Source organism: Castor canadensis, chromosome 13, assembly GCF_047511655.1.
Source record: "Castor canadensis chromosome 13, mCasCan1.hap1v2, whole genome shotgun sequence".
NCBI classification, from domain to species: domain Eukaryota; kingdom Metazoa; phylum Chordata; class Mammalia; order Rodentia; family Castoridae; genus Castor; species Castor canadensis.
In genome coordinates, this window is record NC_133398.1 from 5,552,103 (window position 1) to 5,576,886 (window position 24,784).

General features: G+C 45.7%; 2 protein-coding genes across 14 annotated transcripts in view; one reads left to right on the top strand and one right to left on the bottom strand.

Moving 5' to 3' along the window:
- Fam78a (family with sequence similarity 78 member A) overlaps window positions 1–10,432 on the top strand; it is a 46,803-nt gene extending 36,371 nt beyond the window's left edge. For both annotated transcript variants that reach the window (XM_074052985.1, XM_074052986.1), the window contains 2 exons: window positions 2,015–2,063; window positions 7,616–10,432. The gene's annotated coding sequence lies outside the window, so the exon portion shown is untranslated. The remainder of the gene's footprint in view (window positions 1–2,014; window positions 2,064–7,615) is intronic.
- Window positions 1–24,784, bottom strand: part of Nup214 (nucleoporin 214) — a 111,913-nt gene that overhangs the window by 3,830 nt on the left and 83,299 nt on the right. For 5 of the 12 annotated variants that reach the window (XM_074052970.1, XM_074052971.1, XM_074052972.1 and 2 more), the window contains 4 exons: window positions 23,706–23,858; window positions 18,942–19,113; window positions 16,198–16,337; window positions 15,238–15,262 (listed from right to left, as the gene is read on the bottom strand). In XM_074052970.1, coding sequence (XP_073909071.1) covers window positions 15,238–15,262; window positions 16,198–16,337; window positions 18,942–19,113; window positions 23,706–23,858 — 490 coding nt within the window. Of the gene's footprint in view, window positions 1–13,058; window positions 14,813–15,237; window positions 15,263–16,087; window positions 16,338–18,941; window positions 19,114–23,705; window positions 23,859–24,784 lie in introns of those variants that run through there. The other 7 variants (XM_074052975.1, XM_074052977.1, XM_074052974.1 and 4 more) reach the window with 4 other exon arrangements.

Consider the following 24,784-nt stretch of genomic DNA (forward strand, 5'->3'; position numbering starts at 1 on the left):
CCAGGAGTATGCACTACTCCATTAGTGTGTTTAGAGTCAGTGTATGGTGGTGCATTCTTGGCTTTCGAGCAATTTTAAGGACTGATTAAGAACATGTAACTTGCAGGTCTGACCGACCAGCTATTAGGTAGTCTACCTCCTTCACATAAAGAATGTTTGGTTCCAGCAATGAGAGTGCAGCCATTATGTCTCTTTCTCTTTATTACCTGGGATGAGCCATGAGGCTTCTTAACTAAGAGGTCTGGGGTGTTGTATAGTGACACTCAGGGCTCCAGCAGCCCATCTTTAATTAATCCCTCAATTACTGGTTGTAGGTCCCTTCTTCCTCAACAGGGATGGGTTACTGCCTTCTACAAACTATTTCCCTGGGCTGTTTTAGCTGAATCTGTAATGATGTGATTTTTAAGCCTCCCCTGTTGCCCTCCTTGACTCAAATGAGGGGATGAATCTTCCATTCCTCCGCTTTTGTCAGAAGAGCCATTTTGACTTGTATTTGTCCCTTTTTATTTTAAAACAAGCCTTTTGGACAAACCTTATCCTATAAAATCCTTTATTTAAAAGTCATTTTCCTTTACCTTTAACCTTTTTTTCCTCCTCAAAACATACCCAATACCTTTAATATTTTTTAACTTTTTTTTTATTAAATGTTTAAGAATTTAAATAAAATTGTTTCTTTTCCAATAAAGTACTTTTAATCTTATTTTATGAAGACCTGTGAAGAAAGCAATTTTATTTTTTCAATGACAATTTATAAAACACTTTTGCTAGGTGACCCAAATATTTTAAGAGTAGGATCTGAATTATAATTTCAATAGAATGAAACACATTAAGGTCATTTGTCCACCTATATTTAAGCAGTTTTAAATAGCTTCATATTAAAATAACTTTACTCCTAAATACTTAAAAGTTACCTCTTGGATACTTGTTTTTTGTTAGCCTTAAATATCACATCAACCTTATAACAGTAGTTTAAAAACATCTTGAAGGTGTTTATACAAACACGTACAAAAGTTTTATAAATTAAGCATGCCAAAAACTGTCAACTTTTTGAGCTGGAATTTCAGGAGCAAATTAAATTTTACCCAATGCTGTTTTAGAACTCATTTTGTTAGAAGTTTATCTTGGTGGCTGAAGCAAAAGTAAATCTCTAGTAAGACTGTTGTGGCAGCCCTTAGAATTTTAGCCTCCATTAAGTCAATCATAAACACAAGACTAATAGACATAAACAAAATGACACATTAAAAAAAACCAAAACAAAACAAAAAGCAATTAGAGTGTCCTCTCAGAAAAACCTTTTAAACTATAGGTGTAAGTTAGACTCTTCCTCAGGGCCTTTTAAAAACCTCCAGTTTCAGTTATAACATCCCTCCTTTCTTCCCTGTAAATAGGGTATTCGTAATGGACATATCAGCCCAAATATGGACACTGGGTCCTAGGAACTGGTCCAACTGTTCTGCTAAACCCAGGCCATTTTTTAAAAGTGGTTTCATCTCATTCTTAAAATTTCTATCTCTGTATTTGTGAGACGGGCATTTGCAATATTGCTCCTGGCCCCATGGGAACTTCCTGGAGAAGAAACACTGAATGAGAACATTTTCAATATTCTTTTTGCACTGTCCTAATTCCTTTCTTAAAGTTGGCTCAACTTCTCCACAATCATTAGTCCCTGTTTCTTCTGGCTCCTTCTTTGTCCCTGGCTCCTTCTGCTCCCCAGTCTGCAGAGCACTTGCAGGGGGCAAACCTGATAAGGGGTCCCAAGGTTTTTCCTCGAGGTCCTCCTTTTTTCCTTTAAGAGGAAACATAAGGGCCTGCCCCCGTAACCAGCAAAGGGCATAATCTTTTTTCCTCTTGTGTAAAGGAGGTCTTTTTATTTACATCAATAATTACAGCCTGGCATATCCAATCTTCATCTGAGCCAAACTTGCGCCAAAAGGCAGAAGATCCACGAATTGGATCTTTAGGCCATATAAAACAGTATTTGATCATCCATTGTTTCTTTTTGTCTTTGGCTCAGGGGCTGTCTCCCCAGAACCTCAGCATTCTCCCCAGTGGACTATCTGGCGGTAAGTCCAACAGAACCACCTTGGTTTTGCTTTCCTTAATTTCCCTAGGCCTAGAATCTTGTTTCCCATTTTTGACAGGTCCCTGTGGCTATCCATATGCTCAACCCCCATACTGGAGGTCTCCTGCACACCCCGAGATTCACTTTGTCAGTCTATGGCCATTTTCCTCACATGATAATGAAAACAAGGAATGGGACTTTGTACTCACATTGTGTCTAAGGCACATCTCAACCTCTGAAAATACCCAGCCACCAAGGCAGTACTTATAGTCCAATTTTCTTGTCTTGGCTTGTGTATGAGGTTGCCTTCTTTTTCCTCCTTGTGTCACTCTCCCTGTCTTCCAGAAGACAGTCTTGGGTTTGTGTATGGCTTCCACAGAGAGACAGGGCACCCAGGCAGAGTAGGCTACCCAAAATCAGGTGGGACAGATCTACCCCTCGGCTAGGGCGTTGCTCCACGTGGGCTCAGAGATACCAGACAAGTCTCCAAGTTATAGGAAATACGCTCACCTACCCAAACTCAAAAGTGGACTCCGAGATGCGAAGTGCAGCAAGAGCAAGCCTTTAATGACGGGGGTCTGGCTGGCAGCACACTCAGAGCGGTTACACCAGGCATTTTATCCCTAGTGCAGTCCCTCCCCCTTCCTCATTGGCTGAGTTTGACAGGGTGTACAATCTTCCCAGAAGTCACCTAAGTTTTATTATTTCCTATTGGGTTATTTTATCATATGCCTCTCCTGGGATCTGTCAAATTTAAGAAGCGGACTTTAGTTGTCTCTATTCCTGTTGTTGCTTTGTGGCGGGAAGGCCTCCCTGTGATATATGCTTTCTGACAATTTTTACCCATTTCCTCCTTTCATCGTGGTTTACGCTCAGTTTAAGTTCCCCTGTCAGTTGGGCCTCCCCCAAATCCTGTTTGTGACTGGCCAGGTGCACGGGCTTTGTTTCGTCCCCAAGCGGCTATGGAAGCAAGTTATCAGTAATTTTCCACTCAGGGTTAACTGTTTTGTTTTGAAAATGGACCATCACTGACTTATCTCCAACAACCCTCTCTTGCCCTTCCCAGGCTTCTTGTCACTAGGATGAATTTTCCTTAGGTAGATTTTTGTATCAATGGAGGCACATATTATGTACTGCTTTTTATCAGGCTTCTCTCTCACCTGCATCATTATTTGAGATCCATCCCTGTTACCTCAGCTAATGTCACATTCTACGACTGTATCACAATTTGTTTATCCTCTCACCTGGGGATGGGACTGAGCTGGGACATTACAAGTGAAGTTGTGCAGACATTTGTTACAAACTTAGGGTGGACGGACATATGCCCTCAGTTCCCTTGAGTGAACGCCTTGGAGTGTGATGGCCGGGTCACGTGGCAGGTGTGGGTAAGCTTGAAAGAAATGTCTTCTGAAGTGGCCAGACCATTTTATACCCAACAAGCCGCATAGCTGGCATCCAGTTGGTTCACATTCTTGCCAACACTTGCTATGATTTATATATTTTTTAAAAAATTTAACTGACTCATAAAAACATAAAAAATGTGCTTATTTATGGAGTGCTATATTGTAACATGTATATACACTGCATAGTGTTTAAGTTAAACACTTATCTCCTCAAACATTTACGATTTCTTGATGAAGTCAAAATCCTTTCATCTCATTCAGTATGTTATCATTGTCTATAGTCACCCTACTGTGCAAGAGTGCACCAAGACTTCTCACTCCTGTCTAACTGTAACTTAGTACTCATTGTTCAACATCTCCCTATCCCACCTTCCACTACCCTCCCCCAGGATTAGTCTTCTTAATTTTAGACATTTTTTTTCCTTTGGTGGTACTGGGGTTTGAATGCAGGTCCTTGCACTTGCTAGGCAGTCTTAGACACTCTGACAGGTGTGTGGTGGTAACCTAGCATGTTTTAATTTGCATCCCCCAATGACTAATGATTTTCCCAGCTATTTTTTTTTTGGTACTGGTGTTTGAACTCAGTACTTCATGTGTGCTAGGTAGGTGCTCTGAGCCACTCTGCCAGTCTTTTTTTGCTTTATTTTTTGGATGGGGTTTCATACTTTTTTTTTTTTAACCTAAGACTGGCCTCAGATTGTGATCCTTCTACCTGTGCCTCCCGCATAACTGAGATTACAGTTGTTAACCACCACACCTGACTTGTTTGTTGAGATGGGTATCTTTGCTAACTTTTTGCTCAGGCTGGTCTTGAACCTTAATCCTCCCATTTTCTGCCTCTTGAGTAGCTATGATTACAGATATGTCCACCACACTTGGCCCACCATCTGTCTATCTTTCTTGGTGAAGTGACTATTCAAATACATTGTCCATTTGAAAAATTGGGTGGTTGCTGTACCACCCACATTTTAAGAGTTTATGTTCTGGATTCAAGTAACTTACCAATCTCTGGCTTATGGTTTTCATTCTATTAAATGTTTTTTGAAGAGAAGTTCTTTATTTTTTTGTGGTTCTGGGGCTCGAACTTAGGGCCTACACCTTAAGCCACCCTACCAGCCCTTTTCAATGAAGTGTTTTTTCAAGATAGGGTCTCATAGAGCTATTTGCCTGGGCTGGCTTCGAACTGTGATCCTCCTGATCTCTGACTCCTGAGTAGCCACCAGGGCCTGGCTAATATATATATATACATTATACATATATATGTATTCATATATATACATTCTTTTTTTCAGTACTGGGGTTTGAACTAAGGGCCTCACACTTGCTAGGCAGGCACTCTACCACTTGAACCACTTCACCAGCCCAAGAGCAGAAGTTCTTAATTTGATTAAGTTGAATTTGTGAACAGTTTATGGACTGTGTATTTGGTATCAAAGAAATCTTCATTTAATCCAAATCACAAAGATTTTTCTCCTGTGTCTCTTTCTGGAGCTTTTGTAGTTTTATCTTTTACATTGATGGCTATGATCCATTTGAGTTATTTTTATTATATGGTGCAGGGCAGGAACTAGAGTTCTTTTTAAAAATTTTATGTGTGGACACTCATCTGTTCAGCCATTCCCAGCTGCACTGCCTTCTCACTGTTTTTGAAGGGCAAGTGACTACACGTGTGGGCTTATTTCTGGCTGATCTATTTGTCTCCACACTAACAGCACATGGTCCCGCATACCGTAGCTTCGTCAGTCTTGAAGCCAAGCAGTTTAAGTCCTCCAACTTTGTTCTTCAAAGCTGTTCTATCTATGATAGGCCATTTGAATTTTTCCATATGAATTTTAGAATCAGCTATAAAAAAAAGCCTGTTGGGATTGCATTGAGTCAATAGGTGTATTTGTAGAAAATTGACAGCCTGACAGTGTCAAGTCTTCTGATTCATGAGTATAAATTATTCCACTTATGTAGGGCGTCTTTAATTTCAATCAGCAATAATTTATAGTTTTCAGTACGTAGGTCTCTCATTTTTTGTGAGACTTATAAACTCAATGTTTGTTGCTACTAGAAGTGACATTAGCTTTCTGAATTCCAGTTTCTTGAGTATTCATTGCTGGTATATGGGAATACAACTGGTTTTTTCACATTGACTTTGTATTCTGCAATCTTGCTTTTCTACTTATTAAATTATTACATGATAACGAGCTTTTAAGGCAATGACTAGCTGGGTGTGGTAGTGCATGACTGTAATTCCAGCTACTTGGGAAGCAGTGATCAGGAGGATTGAGGTTCAAGGCCAGGCTTGGCAAAACTTTAGTGAGACCCCATCACAACAAGCAAGCCGGGCAGGTGGCACACATCTGGACCACCATGGCCAGCTTTAGGGTCTTGCTAACTTTTTGCCCAGGCTGGCCTTGAACTACAATCCTCCCATTTCTGCCTCCCAAGTAGCTGGGACTACAGGCATGTATCACCATACCCAGCCTCAGGCAAAGCTGTTCTCAGTTTTGTATGCAAGGCTAAGTGAGTTGCTAGCTTCCCACTTTGGTAGGAAGAGGCACTTTTCTTGCCTTGGAGTTCTGAAGATTTTGCCTCTCATCTGTTCCTGTTGCTTTTCCTCTGTTCAGGATTTCCTCACACGCAGGTGCATATCAACACTTAGCTGAATACTTCACGGTCCACTGCAGATGCCCAGAGCTGTGTGTGCAAGGCCCTCCCCTCTAATCTTTTCTTGTGAACTCAGGGATGCTGTGGGGCTCCCCGAGGTCTCCCTTCCCTGCATAATGTTCTGGAATATGTCTCTGGAGCAGTTAACGGGCAATTGTAGTGCTCCCCTCCTTTGTTTCTTGGATCTCTGAGATCACTGTTCCCCTTTGTCTGTTGTCACTATCCTGGAAACAGTCGAACCGGATTTTTAGTTGTCTCAAGACAATGAGGGTGAGAACCTGGTTCCTACTAAGGCATCTTGTTGAAAATGGGAAAATATCTAAGCCCACTCAGGATTAAGAGTTTATGGGTCACATTTTCTAGAGGAAAAAGAACTGTGGGATGACCAAGACTGAGAGGAATCAACTGATCAAAGAAGCCAGTTCTACAGTCCACTGGTGCACCAGTATTGTGACTGGGAACCATGTCCAACTCAAGGTAATGCTGGTGTATGCTGCATACATGGCGGCCTCCCCCAGATGTGGCACTCCATCCCTCTCGACTTGCACATATGCAGTAGAAGACAGGTGGGTGGCCAGAAGTCCACAGGGATCCAGAATCCCCTGTGGCCTCCCCTTGTGTTTTAATTTGTGAACATGTAACACAGGAATGCTATGTAGCTTGGCAGGCCACCTTCAAGCCTGTGAAGGACAGGCAAGGTATCTTGATGATGCTGCCCTGAAGCGCGGGCACTGGGCCCATAGTGAATTGGCTCTGACACTTGTGGCTGAGATCTGCTCCAAGGACAAGCAGTCCAAGTTTTGTCTTCTGACCACTCCTACCTCTGCCTAAGCACCAAAAGAAACCCAGGAGTTATTATTTGCACATTAATAAATTTACAAGTTCTGTTTCCTGTTCCTAGGCAGCTAAGCAAAGGGTACTTTCAATGTTCTATTTGTCCTTGACACAAGTTTAGAAGGAAGACAAAATAAACATCTTTGATTAAGAATCTAACTAGCTGGGTCCCAGTGGCTCACATCTGTAATCCTAGCTACTTAGGAGGCAGAGAGCAGGAGGATCGCAGTATGAAGCCAGCCCAGGCATATAGTCCAAAAGGGCTGGTGGAGTGGCTCAAGGTGTAGGCTCTGAGTTCAAAACCCAGCACTGCAAAAAAAAAAAAAAAATCTAACTAGAATCTAACTGGAAAGGCTCACCCTTCGTGGGAAGGAACACCACTGGAAGGGAGAATGTGTTGCAGAGCAGCCCCAGCGGTACCCTGATCTTACACATGCAGGAGGCGGAAGGAAACCATCACACAGGTTCAGCTCTAAGTCAGCAGGACCAGAAGCTTCTTCAGAGGCAGTTTTAGTTCCTTCCCACCAGCAGTTCCAATTTCAGGCCCCATGCATTCTGAGAGGCCTCATTTCAACACTGATTGCTGACAAGTGATAACTCACTTTCCCAGCCAAATCTGATTGTGGGTATTTTTCTCATTCAGCATTTATTGTCCCAGCAGGCCCACCAATCACGTCTGAGGAGGAAGAGCTTTGTAAGTTGCAATGATTCTGCCTCTGGGTGGCCTTGGTGTCTGCTCTGGAGCATGGACACCCATCAGACCAAGTGACTTGGATCGCTGGCAGCACTCATGTAGTTCCTCCACTAAGACACCCACTAATGAGTCCACGAGTCACCCTGTGCAGTCACAAGAACGAGCTGGGAATGGGCCTCCACATTCCACTCTCATGCTGCCACTAAACGCTACTAATGATGCTGGCTTATCTACAGAGCTCACTTGATCCTCAGCACATCAGATGAAGGTATCACCATCCCCTTTCTATACAGAGAGCTTAAGTGACTTTGGCCAAAGTCACATGGCTAGGACCACCCATCATTTTAGCTGACCCACTGCTCACTGGATTGCGACACTTTCTTTCTCTCTTCAGGACTCTTTGAGTCCCTTGTTGTATTTAAGGAAGGCGTTGAATAGGGCCATCTTGTGCTATACAATTCTGGATTTCTTTGGTTCCCTGTGGGCCAGCTCTGCGAACTGCTAGGCAGCACACGCTCAGTGAGCAGGGACTGGACAGTGTGCAGCTGGAGCATCCAGACCCTGCCCCCTCACCGTGTGTGCTGCACTCATGATGGACTGGCAGAGGGCCACACACAGGAAGCGTGGCACACTGACAAATGCTTATGGATGATGATCGCTGGTCCTGCCATCTGGGAAGCTGACAACCACACAGCAGAGTCTGACACCACTTGGCTTGAATATCGTGGGAGGTTTATTCTATTTTCAGAGCTGCTCAAAATGACAAAAGAACCCTAAGGACCAAAGCCAGCAGTTGGCAGTTTGGAAGGACCAAAGCCCCAGGGTGAGGCCGTGGGAGGAGCCCAGGCTTTGCCTTAGCTCCGAGGTTCACCTGCTGCTACTTGATAAGTGGAGGAGCCAGGTTCCTGCCAGCCAGGTTGGTGGCCCTGGGCTGGAGGGAGGGCGGGAAAACTCAGGCTGGTTTCAAACTGTCCCCATGGAGAACTTTGCAACATAATTATAGCAGTTTCATTTCCCTACATCACAGCAAATCTGTGTTCCCTAACACAAAGAGAATGGAAGCAATGAAAAGCAAACAGCCCAAGATTTGAGACTTCTAGCTGCTCTTGGAAATGCTGGCTGGTGACATGAAACTGCTCCATCAGCGCACAGCCCCTTCTGTCAGCTGCAGCCAATGACTCAACACTGCATGCCAGCCCTTCCTGCTCTGCCCCTCCCCGCAGCCCTGGACTAACTGGAGTGGGAGGTGTGATGAACACGAGGAAAGGATTCTAGCAAGTGATGAGCCTGTAATGTTCCTCTCTCGCAGGCTGGACAAGGGTCCACAGGGGATCCTTTCCCATGGGATTGTCCTGCACCCTCCTGGGCAGGATGGGCTGAGAGGACAGGAAGGGAGGCATTCCTCCTTTCCCATTCGGGAAGGAGCTACTGGCCAACATGGGATCAGGTGAAGACTTGGTGGGTGTGAGTACGAGGCAGGAGCACAGGGGCCATATGTTCGGCCTGAGTCTCTTCCCGTAAGGAGGACCTCAGTGACTGTCAGCCCTGGGCTAGGCTCTGCCCTGAGAGGCCAAGGCAGATGAAATGTGTTCCAGCTAGTGAACCTCAAAAAGTCTTGTGCCCAGGCCTGCTGCGTATAGCCTGTGCCTTCCTGATGATGGGAGCTGGAAGAGCACTGGGGCAGTGGCTGGCTGTGCCCTGGACTGTATGTGAGATCACCTAATCATCTGCTGGGGTCTGGCCAGTTCTGGCTTCTTTCTGAGAAGTCAGTCTGGGAGTCATGTATTTACATGACTGACTCTTGCTCTGCCCAGGTGCTGCGAGGAGTTGGAGGACAGAGAAGGCCGGTATGGTCCTGCTCTTGGGGAGCTGGCCACCTGGGGTGCTGACAGATGGACCAGCCAAATAACCAAGGACACAAAACATTATAACTGTGCTGTGTGCCTCTCAACAGCTGAGTGCATTTGGGGGAGCCCAGACTACTCCCCTGAGCCCTGGGGGTAATGGGGGAGGCAGAGAACAATGGGCAGAGTCTGAGGGTGAAACTGATGCGGGATGGGAGGAGACTAGGAAGCACAGAGAGGCACTGAGATCAAAGGTGGAGGGGATGGTGAGGAGAGAGAGAGGGACTGGGAAGCAGGGCCTGGGCTGAGGGATGTGGCCATCTGGTTCCTTTCTAGCCATCTGTATGGAAAGCCAACATCTACAGCAGTTGGGACACAAATCTACATCCTCAGAGGCCCAGACCAGCTGGGTCAGCAAGGTGGGGTCAAGCAGGAGCCGGGCAGAGAGAGAGGGAGCTCAGTTCCTGCCACACGCTGCACTGCCTTCCGGGCCCTCCGCCTGCTCCTGTCTGGCCTTTCTCTGCAGCTGGCAATCTAGCCTTGAAAACAATGCAGAGCATCTCCGGCCAATGCTGCGGTATGGATGCTTCTATTTATAAGTGGAGAGGGGCTGGGCAATGTAGCAACTGTCGCCTCAGTGGGTCTGTGGCCTGACCTCTGTGGGACTCTGGAAAGCCTCAAAGCCAGACCCCAGAGGAGACCGCAAAGGAAGGGCAGACCAGACAGCTGAAGGGCGTGGAGCCAGCGTAAGCTGCACAGGCTTGGGCTCTGCCCTGAAGCTCCCTCCTGGGGCTGCAGTTTGGGAACGACACTCAGCAACAAAAGCAAGGCTACAGGCAGTAGAAGGGGGTGAGGAGCTGCACTGGTCAGAGTCAGGCCCAGGTGAGCTTATTGGCCAGACGGTGTTGGGAGCTTGGCAGGTTTTTTTTTTTTTTTTTTTTTTAAACAAACAAACAAAAAAAACCAATGGGTATCTTGGGGAAGAAGAATCAAGAGATTCCATGGTAGGCAGCCCAGGCCTAAAGGGGGCAGCCTCATTCTAGCACTCTCTCGACCACCAGTTCTCTTCTGTCACTTGGGCAACCTGTTTCTTCTCCCAGCCTCACTTTCTCATACAGAAGACTCACGTGAGTCCTAACAGCTAGCTCAGGGTTAAGCATGACAATGTTGGTCAAGTGCTTAGGGTAGCCATTACCTGGCATGTGGTAAGCATTCAAAGTGTAACTTCTATTTTAATCAAATAAAAAAGAGGGATGTGTTAGAAACACAGCTTGCAGCAGCACACTGTACTTCTATCCACCAGTGTGAACTACAAAGTATCTCCCAGGATGCATTCCAGGAACCTGACTCCAAGCAAAAAGGCTCAGGGTAAAAATCCTCAGGAATGGGGGTAGCATACTAACTTACACAGCATGTACATTACAATGCATGCACACTGAAAGCTCAAAGGTCCTTTTCTAAAAAGATCAGTAAAGTGGTGTTCCAGCCATTCTTTTCCCAAACACATCTGGCAAAACCCTGACTTCCCTTACGAAACACTGAGGGAGTGATGAAGAGATGGCACAGTGTGGGAAATGAGGGGACAATATGCCTGTCGCCTGCTTTTTACGGGGTGTTCCACAAGCCTCAGAGAAAGGAGCCTGGAATCTGGGCCAGTTTTGACTGCTAAAAAGCAAGTGTTTAGAAGTAGTGGTTAGCAATTCTGTTAGAAATTAAAAATGGGAATCAGTAAGTAGATAAAATGAGGGAATAAAAAGAAACTAGAGGCGACTTCAGAGGGTGCCGGGGATCCTCCTCCTGCTTTAGGTTCGGAGCTATAATCTTCTACTGAGTGGCAGGCCAGAGGGCAGGTGGGAGTGGCTGTGTCAGACAGTATGAGGTAAGGCAGGTGTTTCCTCCTGTCTGCTAGTTAGGAGGGCTTCACAGGGGGCTGCAGAGGCAAGGTGATATGGCCTTCGTTGCTGTCATAGCTTAAATTTAAACTTCTGTCTCTTATTAACAATTCCAGGACGATCCCTTACACTACACTAATGTCACAATAACCATGAGCATGGTGGTTAAGCTATGCCTTTCAGACATTCCCCGTGTTGAGAGTATTTATGGTTATTGCTATTAAAGGATTCTTCAAAGTGTGGTCAACAAGCCACACCTGTACTGGCATCGCCTGCTTGTTATAAGCAGACTCAAGGGCCCACAGCAGCCCTGCTGCAGCAGAAGGTCAAATTAGAATCTGAACAGTACTGTGCTAGTGCTGCAAGACAGTAAGGGAGGCCCTCATTCAGGTGGCAGATAAGGTCAACATGGGAGTCTATCTGGGACCGTTTAACTGGATTTCAGGCCAGATGCTGCAAGTGGTTAACAGCCATTAGCACTGTAACTGTGCATAAACACTGACTCTGTGCCAGTGCCCTCCATGTACCACCTCACTCACTGCAAACTTCCACCTTGCAGGCAGGCAGCCTAGTGGACCTCTTCCCCTCAAAACACCAAGTTCGGGGTGAAGCTAGTGAGACTCAGACCTGGGTTGGCCTGAGAGGTCCACGCCTTTCTGTAACGGTGGAGACCTGACCTAGAAACTTCTCTGGAGGTTGCCAGAAAGGAAGCAAAGCTGAAGTCAAGCACTAGGGATGGGTAGGACAACACCTAGGGACCACCAGCTCAGCTACACTGACACGAGTACAGGAAGCTTACACTTCTATTCAGGTGAGCAGCCAAGTTTATGGGTGTATGCCTGTCTGAGAAACCAACTATGGCCTCTACCACTGTTACCTTCTGAAGTGCCCATTTCAAATTTCACATCTGGAAAAGCCAAGCAAAACATGACCTAGCTCACGAGATCAGCCTGCCCCCCCTTTCCTTCTGGCCTCTCCCAAGTTACATGCACCACAAGTATAAACTAAGCCAACTATCCGGCTGCCTGCCCCACAGCACCCTGCTCCAGGACAGCTCCCCCCCCCCCAAGGCGCTCTGCCTTCCCCAATTCAGGAGACTCTAGCCCCACTAGCTTCTCTCTGGGCAGGTGGAGCCACCGTGCATTCCTAGCCTGACATCCTGGCAGCCTGGGCTTCAGGGAATGCAGGATGCTAAGCTGAGATGACCTTTCTACCACCTACCACTGTCATCGACCCCCAGAAAGGAACCTGGAGGGGCTCGGACGCCAGTAGCACATTCCTTTGGTGCTCTGCATGACAGTGAGTGGGGTGTTATCCGTTGGGTACAGCTGATACAGCCTTATGGAGAGATGTCACATGCCACCTCGGAGGATTAATGCAGAGAATCTGAGGTCAAGGGTTTAGGCTGAACCAGCTTCTATTTATAAAAAGGAGACTCTGGGGGAAACAGAAAAGTAGGAGAAGTTGGCTCTGGTGGGTGCAGTCAAGAGAAGGACATGCCAACGGTAGAATCACACTCTTGTCACCTATAGCAACACAGCTCCCCTTAAAACTAGGCCCTCTGTTGTGAGATGCCCCCATCAAAACTGGAGTCCTAAGCCAGGTATGGTAGTTTTTTAATTCCAGCACCTGGGAGGCTGACAGTTTAAGGATAGCCTGGGCTACATGGTGAGATCCTATCTCAAAAAAAAAAAACAAACAAAACCAAAAAAACCTTCTAGTCCCTTTGTCTCAAGATCGCTGTGTACAAAATTAACAGAAGTGCAAGCCCTGAGCCTGGTTTTGAGTTCTGGGGACTAACCCCCTGCTTCATGGCTGAGGGGCCTCATGTGAGCAAGGGTGACAGGTTCTCCAATTCCAAAAGGACCAAAAAGGACACCCTGAGATTGTGAAGTCCAAGTCCAAGTAAGGTAGAGCTCTTAACGGAACATGAAGATGAATCTCCCTCTTTTATCACAAACCACAAAGAGCAGGGCAACAGTCTCCATGGACACTGTGGCTCTAATCCTGGGTCTGGGCTGTGCTGATGGCTGTTCAGGAAGGGGTCCTGGGATTCAGTGTGTAATACTGAGACTCTTTATCAATATAAGAAACCATTCAACACAACACCAGTTGAGTGTTCAGTCCCAATTTCAGGCCTGCTGAACCAGTCTCCAAGATCGAGGATGTCAATCTGCACTTTATCAAAAATTCCCCAGGGGACGCCAGAAATGTCACTACAGTCCACTGTCCCCAAATAAGCCAACAGACCCAAGAAGTCACACTGGCTGTAGCATGACATACAAAACTACAAGTCAAACTTTATAACTTTTCAATATGTACAACTCTATAAACTATGGTCCCTCCCCCGCTAATGATCCAAGCCAAAGCACTGTCATATCCTAGGCCTGACAGAAGACAAGTCCTTACATTTACTTTGGATGTGAGGCAGTCCTTGTTAGCAACTGTCTGGGATTTCACAGGGCTAAGAAACAAAACATGCCCAGGCCTGAAAGATTCTACATCACAGAGAAACAAGCGCGTCAATAAGACTGAAATCACGAGCTCCAGGCCACTGGCAAACACCGTTGTCAAGCCCTGCACCATCCTGCTGGTGGTATCTGGCAAATTAGTGTCTTTCCAACTTTTGGGTCCACCCAGGGCTATCTGCACTGCGGGTAACAGACAGTGGGCGAAGTGTGGTCACCAAGTCCCTGTCATAGACTGGATATGAAGGCTGTCTCTCAGGATGGAAGAAATCAGCAACCAGGAGCCTTTGAGGTGAGTTAGGGAGGCTGTTCAGAGGGCAGCATACAGTGGTCAGCACTCAGCCTGTCATACAGGTCTGCTTATCATGCTTGCCTCACAGCTGGTGGTAACAATATTTAAAGGTATCACTACTGCTTCTGGAATCGAACTGATCCTGTAGGAGTGAGTCCCTGTGCCTCCACCAACCACAGAGCTCCTCTGACGGGCCAAACACAGAGCAGCAAAAAGGACTCAAGTAAGAGATACCAAGATGTGGCCGCCTGCCCCCACCTGCATCTTCCTGGGTAGATGGTGCTAGTCTGAGCAAGCTTAGTGCAGATCCCTCTCCCTTGGTTTCTCTACTCTATGCTAGAAACACCAGAACCACAGAAACAGGGAAACTTCTCTGTTTGCTGTGACCTAAATAAACCCACATACATTCTGTACAGAAACAGCCCAAACAGTTTAATAGCAGGAAGAAACCCAACATGAAATAGAAAACAAAACCAAACAAGCAATCAGGTATCTCTTGAGTTTTGGTCTCTGTTGGTTCTTTCTGGGTCTGTATTTCAGCGAGAAAATCCATCAGACAGCCTGCTCCTGCATTCCCAGGAAAGAGGAGCTGTGCGCAGACGGTTGCAGAACTGAAAGGAACGCTGATACCCACTCAGCTTCTCCATCCACCAAAGCCCTGGACAGACCTGCAAGGAAGCGCAGGAGGGAGCCCATCAGCTCCTGTCACAGGTTGGGGCACTCACATCTACCACTGCAGAATTCTCCACAAAAGCGCAGAGTGGGCGTGGCCTGGTGGGCAGCTTGAAGCTTTGGAGACACTACCAGGGGAACTACGGAAGCATTTCCAATCCCTGCCTGTTGAAAGGCACATTCCTCTCTCTTCCCCAACCTTGAGAAGGTGGAGCCAGCACTTCCTGCCATCTCCTGCACACTTGGGAGGCCCCAAACCCAGTGCTTACTGCTGAGCCTCATGCTTCCTGCACAAGCTTTTCAAACAGGAAAACTTACATGAAATGAGTAGTATTTTGACAGTGTTCACACACCCAGCCCCTTCCATTCTTACTTAATACTTTAATTACAGTCAGATTTAAAACAGGAGACAACTACTTACGAGTTAGATGACCCAAAGTTGAATCCTGAAAAACAAATGGAAAGGGTGAGGTTAAAGCCTATGTACAAGAGCCCTGATGGCCTCCAGGCTAGGTTCCCTCCTCTGCTTAGTCCCTAAAGAAGGCCCTTCTAGACCCCATCACTGTCTACCAGGTGAGTGGAAGGTACACAGAAGTCTCTCCATTCTGAACTGATCCTCTCATGACACTCAAGTCCATCAATGGGTACTCAGTCATCTTCCAAGTTATTGTTTTAGTACTGTAGGTTTTCCCTGCCTCCCCCACCCTTGCTGTAGGCAGAGGGTCTCTGACATGGCCGTTCTCACGAGGCTGCCCTGAACCACACAGGTCCATTCACTAGGAAAACAATTCATCAGGAAACAACACGGAGCACTGTTTTTTTTTCCTTCTCTCTCTCTTTTTTATACATCCACCTGCTTGCTCTCCTTTTTGAGGGCCAGAGAAACAAGGCACTTGGGTTCTAGGCTTGGCTCTGCTGCTGTGTATGACTTTGAGCAGCACTTGGCCCGTAGGAGCTTCTGTTTCTCCCTTTGTAAAGTCACTATGGTGCTAAGTCCTGTACCTCCTCAGCTGGCTGCCAGAACACAACAGAACATACATACCCTAATACTGAAGAAGCAGAATGCTATACAAATTTTGCTGTTGGAGCCTGCTTTGCCTTTTTAATTCAAGACTTAGTAAGATTATTATTATTTAAAGTTCTCAAATCCTGAGAGAAAATGAAGTCAGCAATTTCTTTATTTGGTCAGAAAAGGCACAAAGTTGTAAGTCTAATTAAAATCTAATGAGAACAATTAATTTTTCAGCCGCTCTCAGCTTTTAAATACTCACATGAACAGTTGGGTAAAAACACTCATTTCTTTGCGGAGCAGCCATGATTTATCTGAGGAAGAGGCAGGAGAGCCCACTGTGCTGACTGAGAGAAGAATGTAGCTGCCTACCTCCTGTGCCTGATCCAAACCCAGAGAATCCGCCACTCTGGGTCCCAAAACCTGAGGTCTGTTGGGACAGTGATCCAAAAGTAGGAGCATTCTGACTGGCGAGGGTGCCAAAGGACGTGGTGTTGCTGCTGCTCCCAAACCTGAGTTCCAGTGAGAAATGACCATGATTAGTGCTGCCTTGGTCCTGCTGCTGCCCACAAGCCTCAGTCCACGACGCACACACACAATTTGAGGTGACAGGTCTAAACCAACAGCCTCTCAGAAAGAATGGCTACAGCCTTCAGAAAAACTTTATCTCAAGCCTCGGGAAGGAGAATAAGGGCGCGCAATATGAAATCCAACTTGGCCAGGGTTTGAATTGTTGTGTATTGTCTGGAAACTCCAGGTCATCTGGCAACAAAGCAGGACCTTGCTTCTTGCTCTCTGTACCTCTAACAGCCCTTCAGTTTTAGTCGCTCATGCTAGCATTTCCCATTTATTGACCATCCTCCCTTTCCCATCTCTTTGTTTTTAGTTCCTCTCTGGATCTTGACTCGTTATTTTTAATTAATTAATTAATTTTTTAAAGAGGCAGGGTTTTGTCCCTTAAACTATTGGGCTCAAGTGGTCCTCCTGTCACAGCTTCCCCTGGGCTAGGACAGTACCTCCACATCTGGTGATTCTATTTACCTTTAATTATGGGGTAAAGGTCTTTTGCATACAGAGATTGCTATTCTAGTTTTCTTCTTTTTTTTTTTTTGGGTGGGGGGAGGCAGTTTCCAAATCATTTCACTTCAAATTTTGCAGTTGTTCCTGAAATCAATAAGTACTATACAAAACAATGTAAAACCAGCCATCCTTCTCTCTCTCCTGCTTCCTCATCTGTGGACAATTCCCTGGGCAGCCTCACTTGGCATACTCTAAATCATTTTCAGAGGCATTTGGCTGTGATAGGGAGAGACTCTGGGGTCTGGAGGAGACTAGGTATGGATGTAAGTCAGTATTTTTGGGGAGAAGAGACAGGACCTGGGGTAAAAGCCTACACCAAAGTAAAGGTTGTCTGAGACAGCCCCAGCTCCTTTCAGTCAGGCTGAGGGTGCAGAGGGCTCTTCCAGAGTGGCACCACTTTCCTCCTACTTCTGTCAAAGCTAGAAACAGGACACAGCCAGGGATCCGAACAAAGGTAATGGGCTTTTCCAGTGATTTAATACCCGAGTTGGTACTAGATAGCCCTGTTCTAGAAAATTCAACTGGCCAGCCAATCAGGATTTATATGGGAATGGGACACTTTTCTATTAGTAAAGAAAACAGCTGGTTTCAAATAAATAAATGAAACCTCAGGACTCGCAGTCAACCAGAACCTCTTGCCAGCAATGTGGGGGAATGCAGATGGGAGTTCCACCAGACCTGCAGGAGTACTGGGTTAAAGAATCCTTAACTCTCCTCTCAAAGCTCTCCTTAACTCTAATTCTTAAGAGTCAGGAGTTAGATAAGGTCAAAGATTCATTATTCTACACAAGACATCCAAGAAATGACCCATCCATTTGCTTTATTTCCTTGAGTGGTCCAGCAACTTTGTGAAAAGGAGCGTTTTTAAATAGAACACAGTTTAAACCAGGTGCAGTGGTACATGCCTGTAATCCCAGCTACTTGGGAGGTGAAGATGGGGAGGACTGCAGTTCAAGGACAGCCTGGGTGAAAGGTCAGTAAGATCCCATTTGAACAAATGAGCTGAGTGTGGAGGCGCTGCCTGTGATCCCAGCTACACAGGAGGGAGGCATATGTAGGAAGATTATGGTCCAATGTGGCCCTGGACAAAAACTGTAAGACTCTAACCAAAAAATAACTAAAGCAAAAAAAAAAAAAAAGGCTGGTGGTGTTACTCAACTGGTAGAGTGCCTACTAACAAGTGTGAGGCCCTGAATTCAAAGTCTAGTACTACCAAGAAAAACAAAGCAAAACAAAAACCATACTTTAACTTTCAAGATAAAGATACCACCAGTACCTCTACAATCCCCCCAAACAAAATCATCCTCCCTTACCCCAAATCTTTTGCTCTCCAGGTCCCAAGCCCAATACTGTGAGTGAGAGGCAGTCATCAGCATTTTCACATGATGCATTTTGTAGCCATCACCACAAACATTTGAGTGTGGCAAAAGCTTTTTTTTTTCCCTTTGGTTTTGGCAATCAGACTGAAATTCTGGAGCTCCTGGCTTTTTTTGGTGATGTGCAGGGCAGGAGGGCAGCTGTGAAAGCCAAGAGGCCAGGGTCTCTCCCTCCCATGCAGAGGGTGTCTAGTTGTTGCCTAGTGTGTGAGCTGGCCCTGGATGTGGGACTGAAAACCCATGTTGGGGGTTTAGGGGTGGAGCTGTTTGCTGAAGGACAATGAGCCCCACGTAGAACAATTCCAAGAGGAAGAATCTAGTGAAAACGAATCCTTCAGGACTTCCTTGGCTGTAATACAAAGCAGGCATCTTTGTTCTAGCCTTTCCAGAACAGGGGATCTTATGACCAGCACTCTACACATCATACTGACAATGTTGCTGATGTTGACAGGGCCTAGTTTGCAATGAGTCCTAACCTAGAGAGCAACAGGAATCCTCCAGTGACTTGTTTGCCTATTCCGAGACAGGGACCTTTAGCTCTTGGTCCACAGTTTGAAAGTGCAAGAATGTTCTTTACAGAGCAAGAGTTCTTGGCCCCAGCGACTTGGGCTGGGTGGTGTGAGCTTGGGGCCTCCCTGTGCCCCGCCCCAGGGAGCTTACCCAAATCCTCCTGCGCTGGCTGCTGCAGTACCTTCTCCGAACACTTTGCCTCCCGTCGAGCCCAGAGGGCTTGTAAAAGCTGGGGCTGAACCGAATGCTGGCACCCCTCCAAACCCAGGGGATCCCCCAAAAGTAGGAGGGCTGCCAAACACTGGAGCAGCACCGAAGCCACCTGAGCAAAACAGAGGCAAACAAACAGAAATAGGGAGAAAGAGGGAGGAGTCAGGAAAAGATGACATTGAGCAGTGAGAAAGCAAATCAAAAGAGAGAAAGGGAAACAGATGTTAGAAATGCAAATACAGAAGACTGCAATAAAGGCAGCACCCTTCTTACCAACAAAACAGTAATAAAACAAGCAAGACACCCCCAATCAAATTCCTTCCCTCCATTGGAGGGGAGTGTTTGTCTGAGAGCCCCACACGCCTTCCTGAGGCCACTAGCTCATCATGTGATGTCTCACAAAAGCAGACAACCACAGAGAGCTCATGGTACATCTGAGGTCCCCTCCCGGCCCTGCACTGTTTAGGACTCCCTACTAAAACAGTCCTCAAAAGGTCCAGTTTCAGCCCAGTGGTCACAAGCTGACAGGTTTTATTATTCATTACTATACAGGCCAGGCTCTGAGCGTCAAGGGAACCCAAATTATAAAATTGGAAGCTCAAAGCCCCCTCCCTGCCAGAACCTATGAACAGGGTCCAGCAGAGGCAGAGTGATGTACACACTGGCACCTAGCCAGATGCTTTTTATTTATTTACAGCCTGGTGGCTGGCTATACATCTCTCACTAGTGTCCCTCTTTCTTGGTACAGAACAATTTTTTAAACTGCTTTCTTTCTGTAGTTTGAAACCACTCAATAAAAAGCACACTGAATTTCTGTGGAGGAAGGCTGCAGTATGAACTTAGTCAAGGATAAGTCAACTGTGAGGGTGGCCTAAGTGCTTAGAAGACTTCAGGCAACGGCTGCTGTAGCTCAGTGGCCACAGCTGGCTGGGGCCACACGATATACAGGTGACTCCCCCAGAGAGGGTCAGGTCCTGCATGAGACAGCCTCTACTGACTGGTGATGAAGCCCACCAGGCAGGAGAGGGGATGTCCCTTCCTGAGCTACTTCTGCTCTGAGGGTTTCCTACACCTCTAGAATGCTGCAGAGCTGAGTGGAGACAAAGGTGTCAGGAATGTGTTCTCAGGGGTGTCCCTCCACACTGTATGGAGCACGTCTTAGAAGAATGTTGGCCTTGAACTACATTCTAAGAGGACTGATAGGGCCTAGTGACCACCATGAATATGATCAGTCTAAGTAGGCAGGGATATTATTCTCTCCTCTTTCAGAAAGCAAAGCTGCTATTAGAGGAATGAATCTTTTTTTTTTCCTTGGGTGATACTGGGGTTTGAATTCAGGGCCTTGCACTTGATAGACAGGTGCTCTACCACTTGAGCCATGTCCCTAGCCCCTGGCCCTCTTATAAAAGTAATCACACCACCACCTTTTGCCAGAACCAGGAAAGATCAAATACTGGGTTATGAAAAGTTGTCTAGTGAATTCTCCAATTTACTGTTATTTTGTGATTTAATTATATGCTCATTTACCATCAGTGGTGGCTGCTCAACTGAAAAGATACTTTAACTAAGGCTCATGTTTGGGTTAACATTCTGCATTCTAAAACCTTGAGTGAAATTCCAAGCCATGATAATAGAGATTGGTGGATCACAAATATAACAGTCTGGGTAAAAAAAAAAAAAAAAAAAAAAAAAAGGGTACCGAAAAACCCTTGCAGTTGAATTATTTAAGACTGATCACAGGTCTAGTTACATTTTCTTCTTAGACACACAGGGCTTTATCTAGTGCCTGTACTCAATACTGTTTAGACTTCTTGTGGAAGGTGAGTGAAAAATGAGAAGTCACAATGATATAGAAAGTAAACTGGACAGGGGGGAGGAGGTTAAAAACTCCCCCACTCTCTCTCACACAGAAAATGGCCTGAAACAATAAACCTGGGTCATACCCAAATGAAGCAGGAAAAGAAAAGTTACTCTGGTCTTAGTTTTAGAGTCAGACAACTCATTCCTATTAGTAGGAGGAGTTCAATTTTATTAGATGACATATTGATTTTCCTGTCCAGAAGAAGCAAAGTTCACTATTAACCAGCAAGGGTAAGACCTCTGAGTTCTTCAGGGCCACTCTGTGCTAGGACCTTTGCAACAGTTCCCTGAATCCTCCCAACAAGGCGGGGACCCTTCCCCACACTGAGGACACTGTCTAATTTTAGCCAGGTGGTAGCTAGTGGAGTTGTGATTCCAAAAACACCTGTCATCTTACCATCACCACCCACCCCCAACATCACTGTGTCTAACCCTCTGGTGGTGAGGCAAGGGTGCAGACCCAGGGCCGAGCTGGCAGGGAGGCCATGGTCAGTCTGTGCCACCTTCTGTGCTCTCCTCTTAACTGCTAGCAGTTTAAGGAAGGCAGTTTAGATACTTCTGGAATTTTCAAAGCTCCATCAAAATATCAACCTAAACACCCTCCCCCATTTCTTTTTTTTTTTTTTTTGAGGTAGGGGGGCTGAAGTCAGGGATTCACATTTGCTAGGTAGGTGTGTTACAACTTGAGTCATTCCACCAGCCCTTAAAATCCCTCTTAAGGCAAGAAGAGATAATCTTGATGCCTTTGGCATCTACATCACCCAGGCAAGAAGATTTAGCTCCTATTTGCTTCTATGTATGTATGTATGTATGTATGTATTTAGGTGCTGGGATGGAACCCAAGACTCACCATGAGCCTGGCTTTCTAACTGAAGCAGTTCTGTCTTCTGCCCCACTCTATGACTCCATTCTTGGGAGCAGCAACTCTCTAAAAACCGTGCAAGTTTTGTAGCAGATTGAGCACAGTGTTCCTGAAACACAGGGCAGAGGTCCTTCTCCCCATTTCCTTATGCTTATGTTTGAAAGGTAGTTCTCAGTCTAGGTGGTTTCATCAACTAGGGAAAATACTTCAAAAGAGTGGAGGATACATGTTTTCTAAGATTAAAAAGATTAAGGGTCAGAGTCTCAGATTAAGTGGCACATGACTCCAGGAAAAGGAACCACACACAACAGAAAAGGGAAGAAAACATTGCCAGGTTCCTAAAAAAGTTAGGCTTGGAGTGGAGACATGGTTCAAGTGGTAGAACATGTGACTAGTAAGTGCAAGAACCTGAATTCAAACCCCAATACTTGCTCCCTGCCCCCGCCACCAAAAAAAGCAAGAAGGCTTGATGGCTAGCAAACTAAGTTTTTAAAGGTTCATATTTGCCTTTTTAACTAGTGTCAAAAGCTTTGTGGCTATCTCATTTAAAACCATTCATTGTGTGTATTTCTCCAAATCCATTACTAGCCCTTCTAAATTCTAGAAAGAGTTAACTACTTCTAACTTAAGACCAGGCTACTAAGCCATGGTCCGAGGACAGGTGCACAGTGCATCTGGGAACAACACTTCAAAGGCAAGAGTCCATCTTCTAATTTTGGGAGGCCCGCTCCTTGGTCAGAGCCACTTAGGCATCTGGTTAGTCCTCAGACAGGCTCCCATTTAAAACATCCCTAGGTCTGAGGGTGAAGTCTCCTGCCCACTTAAACACTGGGGGTTTTCTCAGCAAACAGCAATCTCCACCTGCCCTCACTGTCCCACCAACAGGGACACAGTGAAGACCTGCAGACCTCAGAGATAAACAAAAATGAAATACTGTTTTTATCTCTAAATACATATTGTTCTTTAAGATTATTAATTATAAATGTGTAGTTGATGATTGCAAAAACATATAGTGTATAGATGTACACTTAAAGGTTATGCTAGAGCCAATTGTTGGTGGCTCATGCCTGCAATCCTAGCTGCTCAGGAGGCAGAGATGAGGGAGACTTTGGATCAAAGCCAGCCCGGGCAAATAGTTCTTGACACTCTATCTCAAAAATACCTAACACAAAAAGGGCTGGTGGAGTGGCTCTAGGTGAGGGCCCTGAGTTCAAGCCCCAGTACTGCAAAAAAGGTTACAATGGGAAAAAAATAGTGCTGCTGCCAATGGCTCATGCCTATAATCCCAGCTGCTCAGGAGGCAGAGATCAGGAGGATTATAGTTCCAAGCCAGCCTGGGTAAATATTTTGGGAGACCCTATCTCAAAAAAACCCTTCACAAAAAAGGGTTGGTGGAGTGACTCAAAGTGTAGGCCTGAGTTCAAATGCCAGCACCACAAAAAAAAAAAAAAAAAAAAAAAGGTGCTAATGTATTTCAAGTGTGAGAATTAACTGAGCTGTGCAGCTATGAGCATGGTGTGTGCACATAAGATATTCAGACATGCATACACAACACATACACATGTATTATATTTCAATTGGAAGTTAACAAATTTGGGAAAGAGGGTAAAATGATGTAGACATAAGAAATTAAGCACAGTATCTGTCCTGACCATACAAGTCTACAACTCAGACTTCTTGGGTATGCTTCAGTTACCACTCACTGATTCATCCCCTCACTTTGGTTGTTTTGCATTGTTAAATACTTACAATGTTTTCTTTCTTAAGAAGTAATTTCCTTAAGAGCTGCATTATATACATTCTGTCCAGTTTGGGATATCTCAGTGTCAGGAATGAAGCAGATGCTCAGTGAACATGAGGATGAACTACAGAACAAAGTAATTCTTCCATACTCCAATCCCACTCTCTTGAGAGAACACCCCAGGGACATCTTCCATAAACAAACACACATCTAAAGAGAACAGTAAGTCCTGTGTGGGTACCTGTTTTATTGGGAGTGGAAAACCCGAAGCCTTGGGATGCCACACTTCCGCCTCCAGAACTGAAAGTGCCAGCAGGTTTTTGTTCTCCAAAGGATGAGCTGGCAAATCCTCCGAATGTCTTGGCCCCACTGTTTCCAAACAGGTTGGAGGTATCTGAAGGAACAAAGAACATGTGAGGGACTTCCATGGGAGAGAAGTGTCCTTAAGTTACTTCTCAGAAGACAGAAGTGAGATACCGCAGCCAAGTGTCTGAGAAGACAAGAGTTACACAGCAGCCTAAGATCTGGGGGAGCTCAGTTATAACAGATTGCCTCAGATTTTCATGTACGCTGACAGTAAGTTTGTAATCATTTTGGCACCTGAGCTCAGGACTTCCTGGCATACTTCTACACACATAAACTAAAGGGACAGAAGAGGCCCCACTGAAGAGGTTCTGTTGAAGGACCCTCAACCCCCACCCCAGGCTCCCAGAGGCCTCAGGACTAGTAGCTCACTCCCCAGGCTGCCAGCTTTCATCAGTCTCTTGGTATGAAGACTAGTTTCAAGTTTTGTTAAAGTAGGGAAATCAAAGTTTGAACAAATCCCAATCAAGCACAGCAGCTTCTAGCATGCTTGCTATTGCCTGAGTTGTGCAGAAAATGGCAGGACGGTGAGGGAAGTCCTGGTGGTCCGAGCTCTGGTCTGATGGAACAAGGGATGTTCTGCAGAACAAAAGGCCAGTGAGGCTCCCAGTCTCACTTCCTCTTTCTAAGAGATTCAGTGAAGCCCTTGACCTTTTAGAGGATTATCTACTGGGATCACTTCTTCCTTCAGCCATGTGCTGATCTGCTCTAAGAACTGAATAGAAAAAGGAAACTACTAAAACTTAAGATGAGTGAGAGGCTCTTTTATTTGTTACAAGAAGAGCAAGACTGGCAGACAATATATAAGTAGCCAAAGCCACACATACAGATGCAGTTACTGAGCCAATACAAACAGCACACCACATTTTTTCTTTAACTTCTTTTTGGGGAGTAGCACTGGTAATAACTCAGGTTTCCTCACCATGTTTGGGTGGGAGTTTTATAAAATTAGTGTGC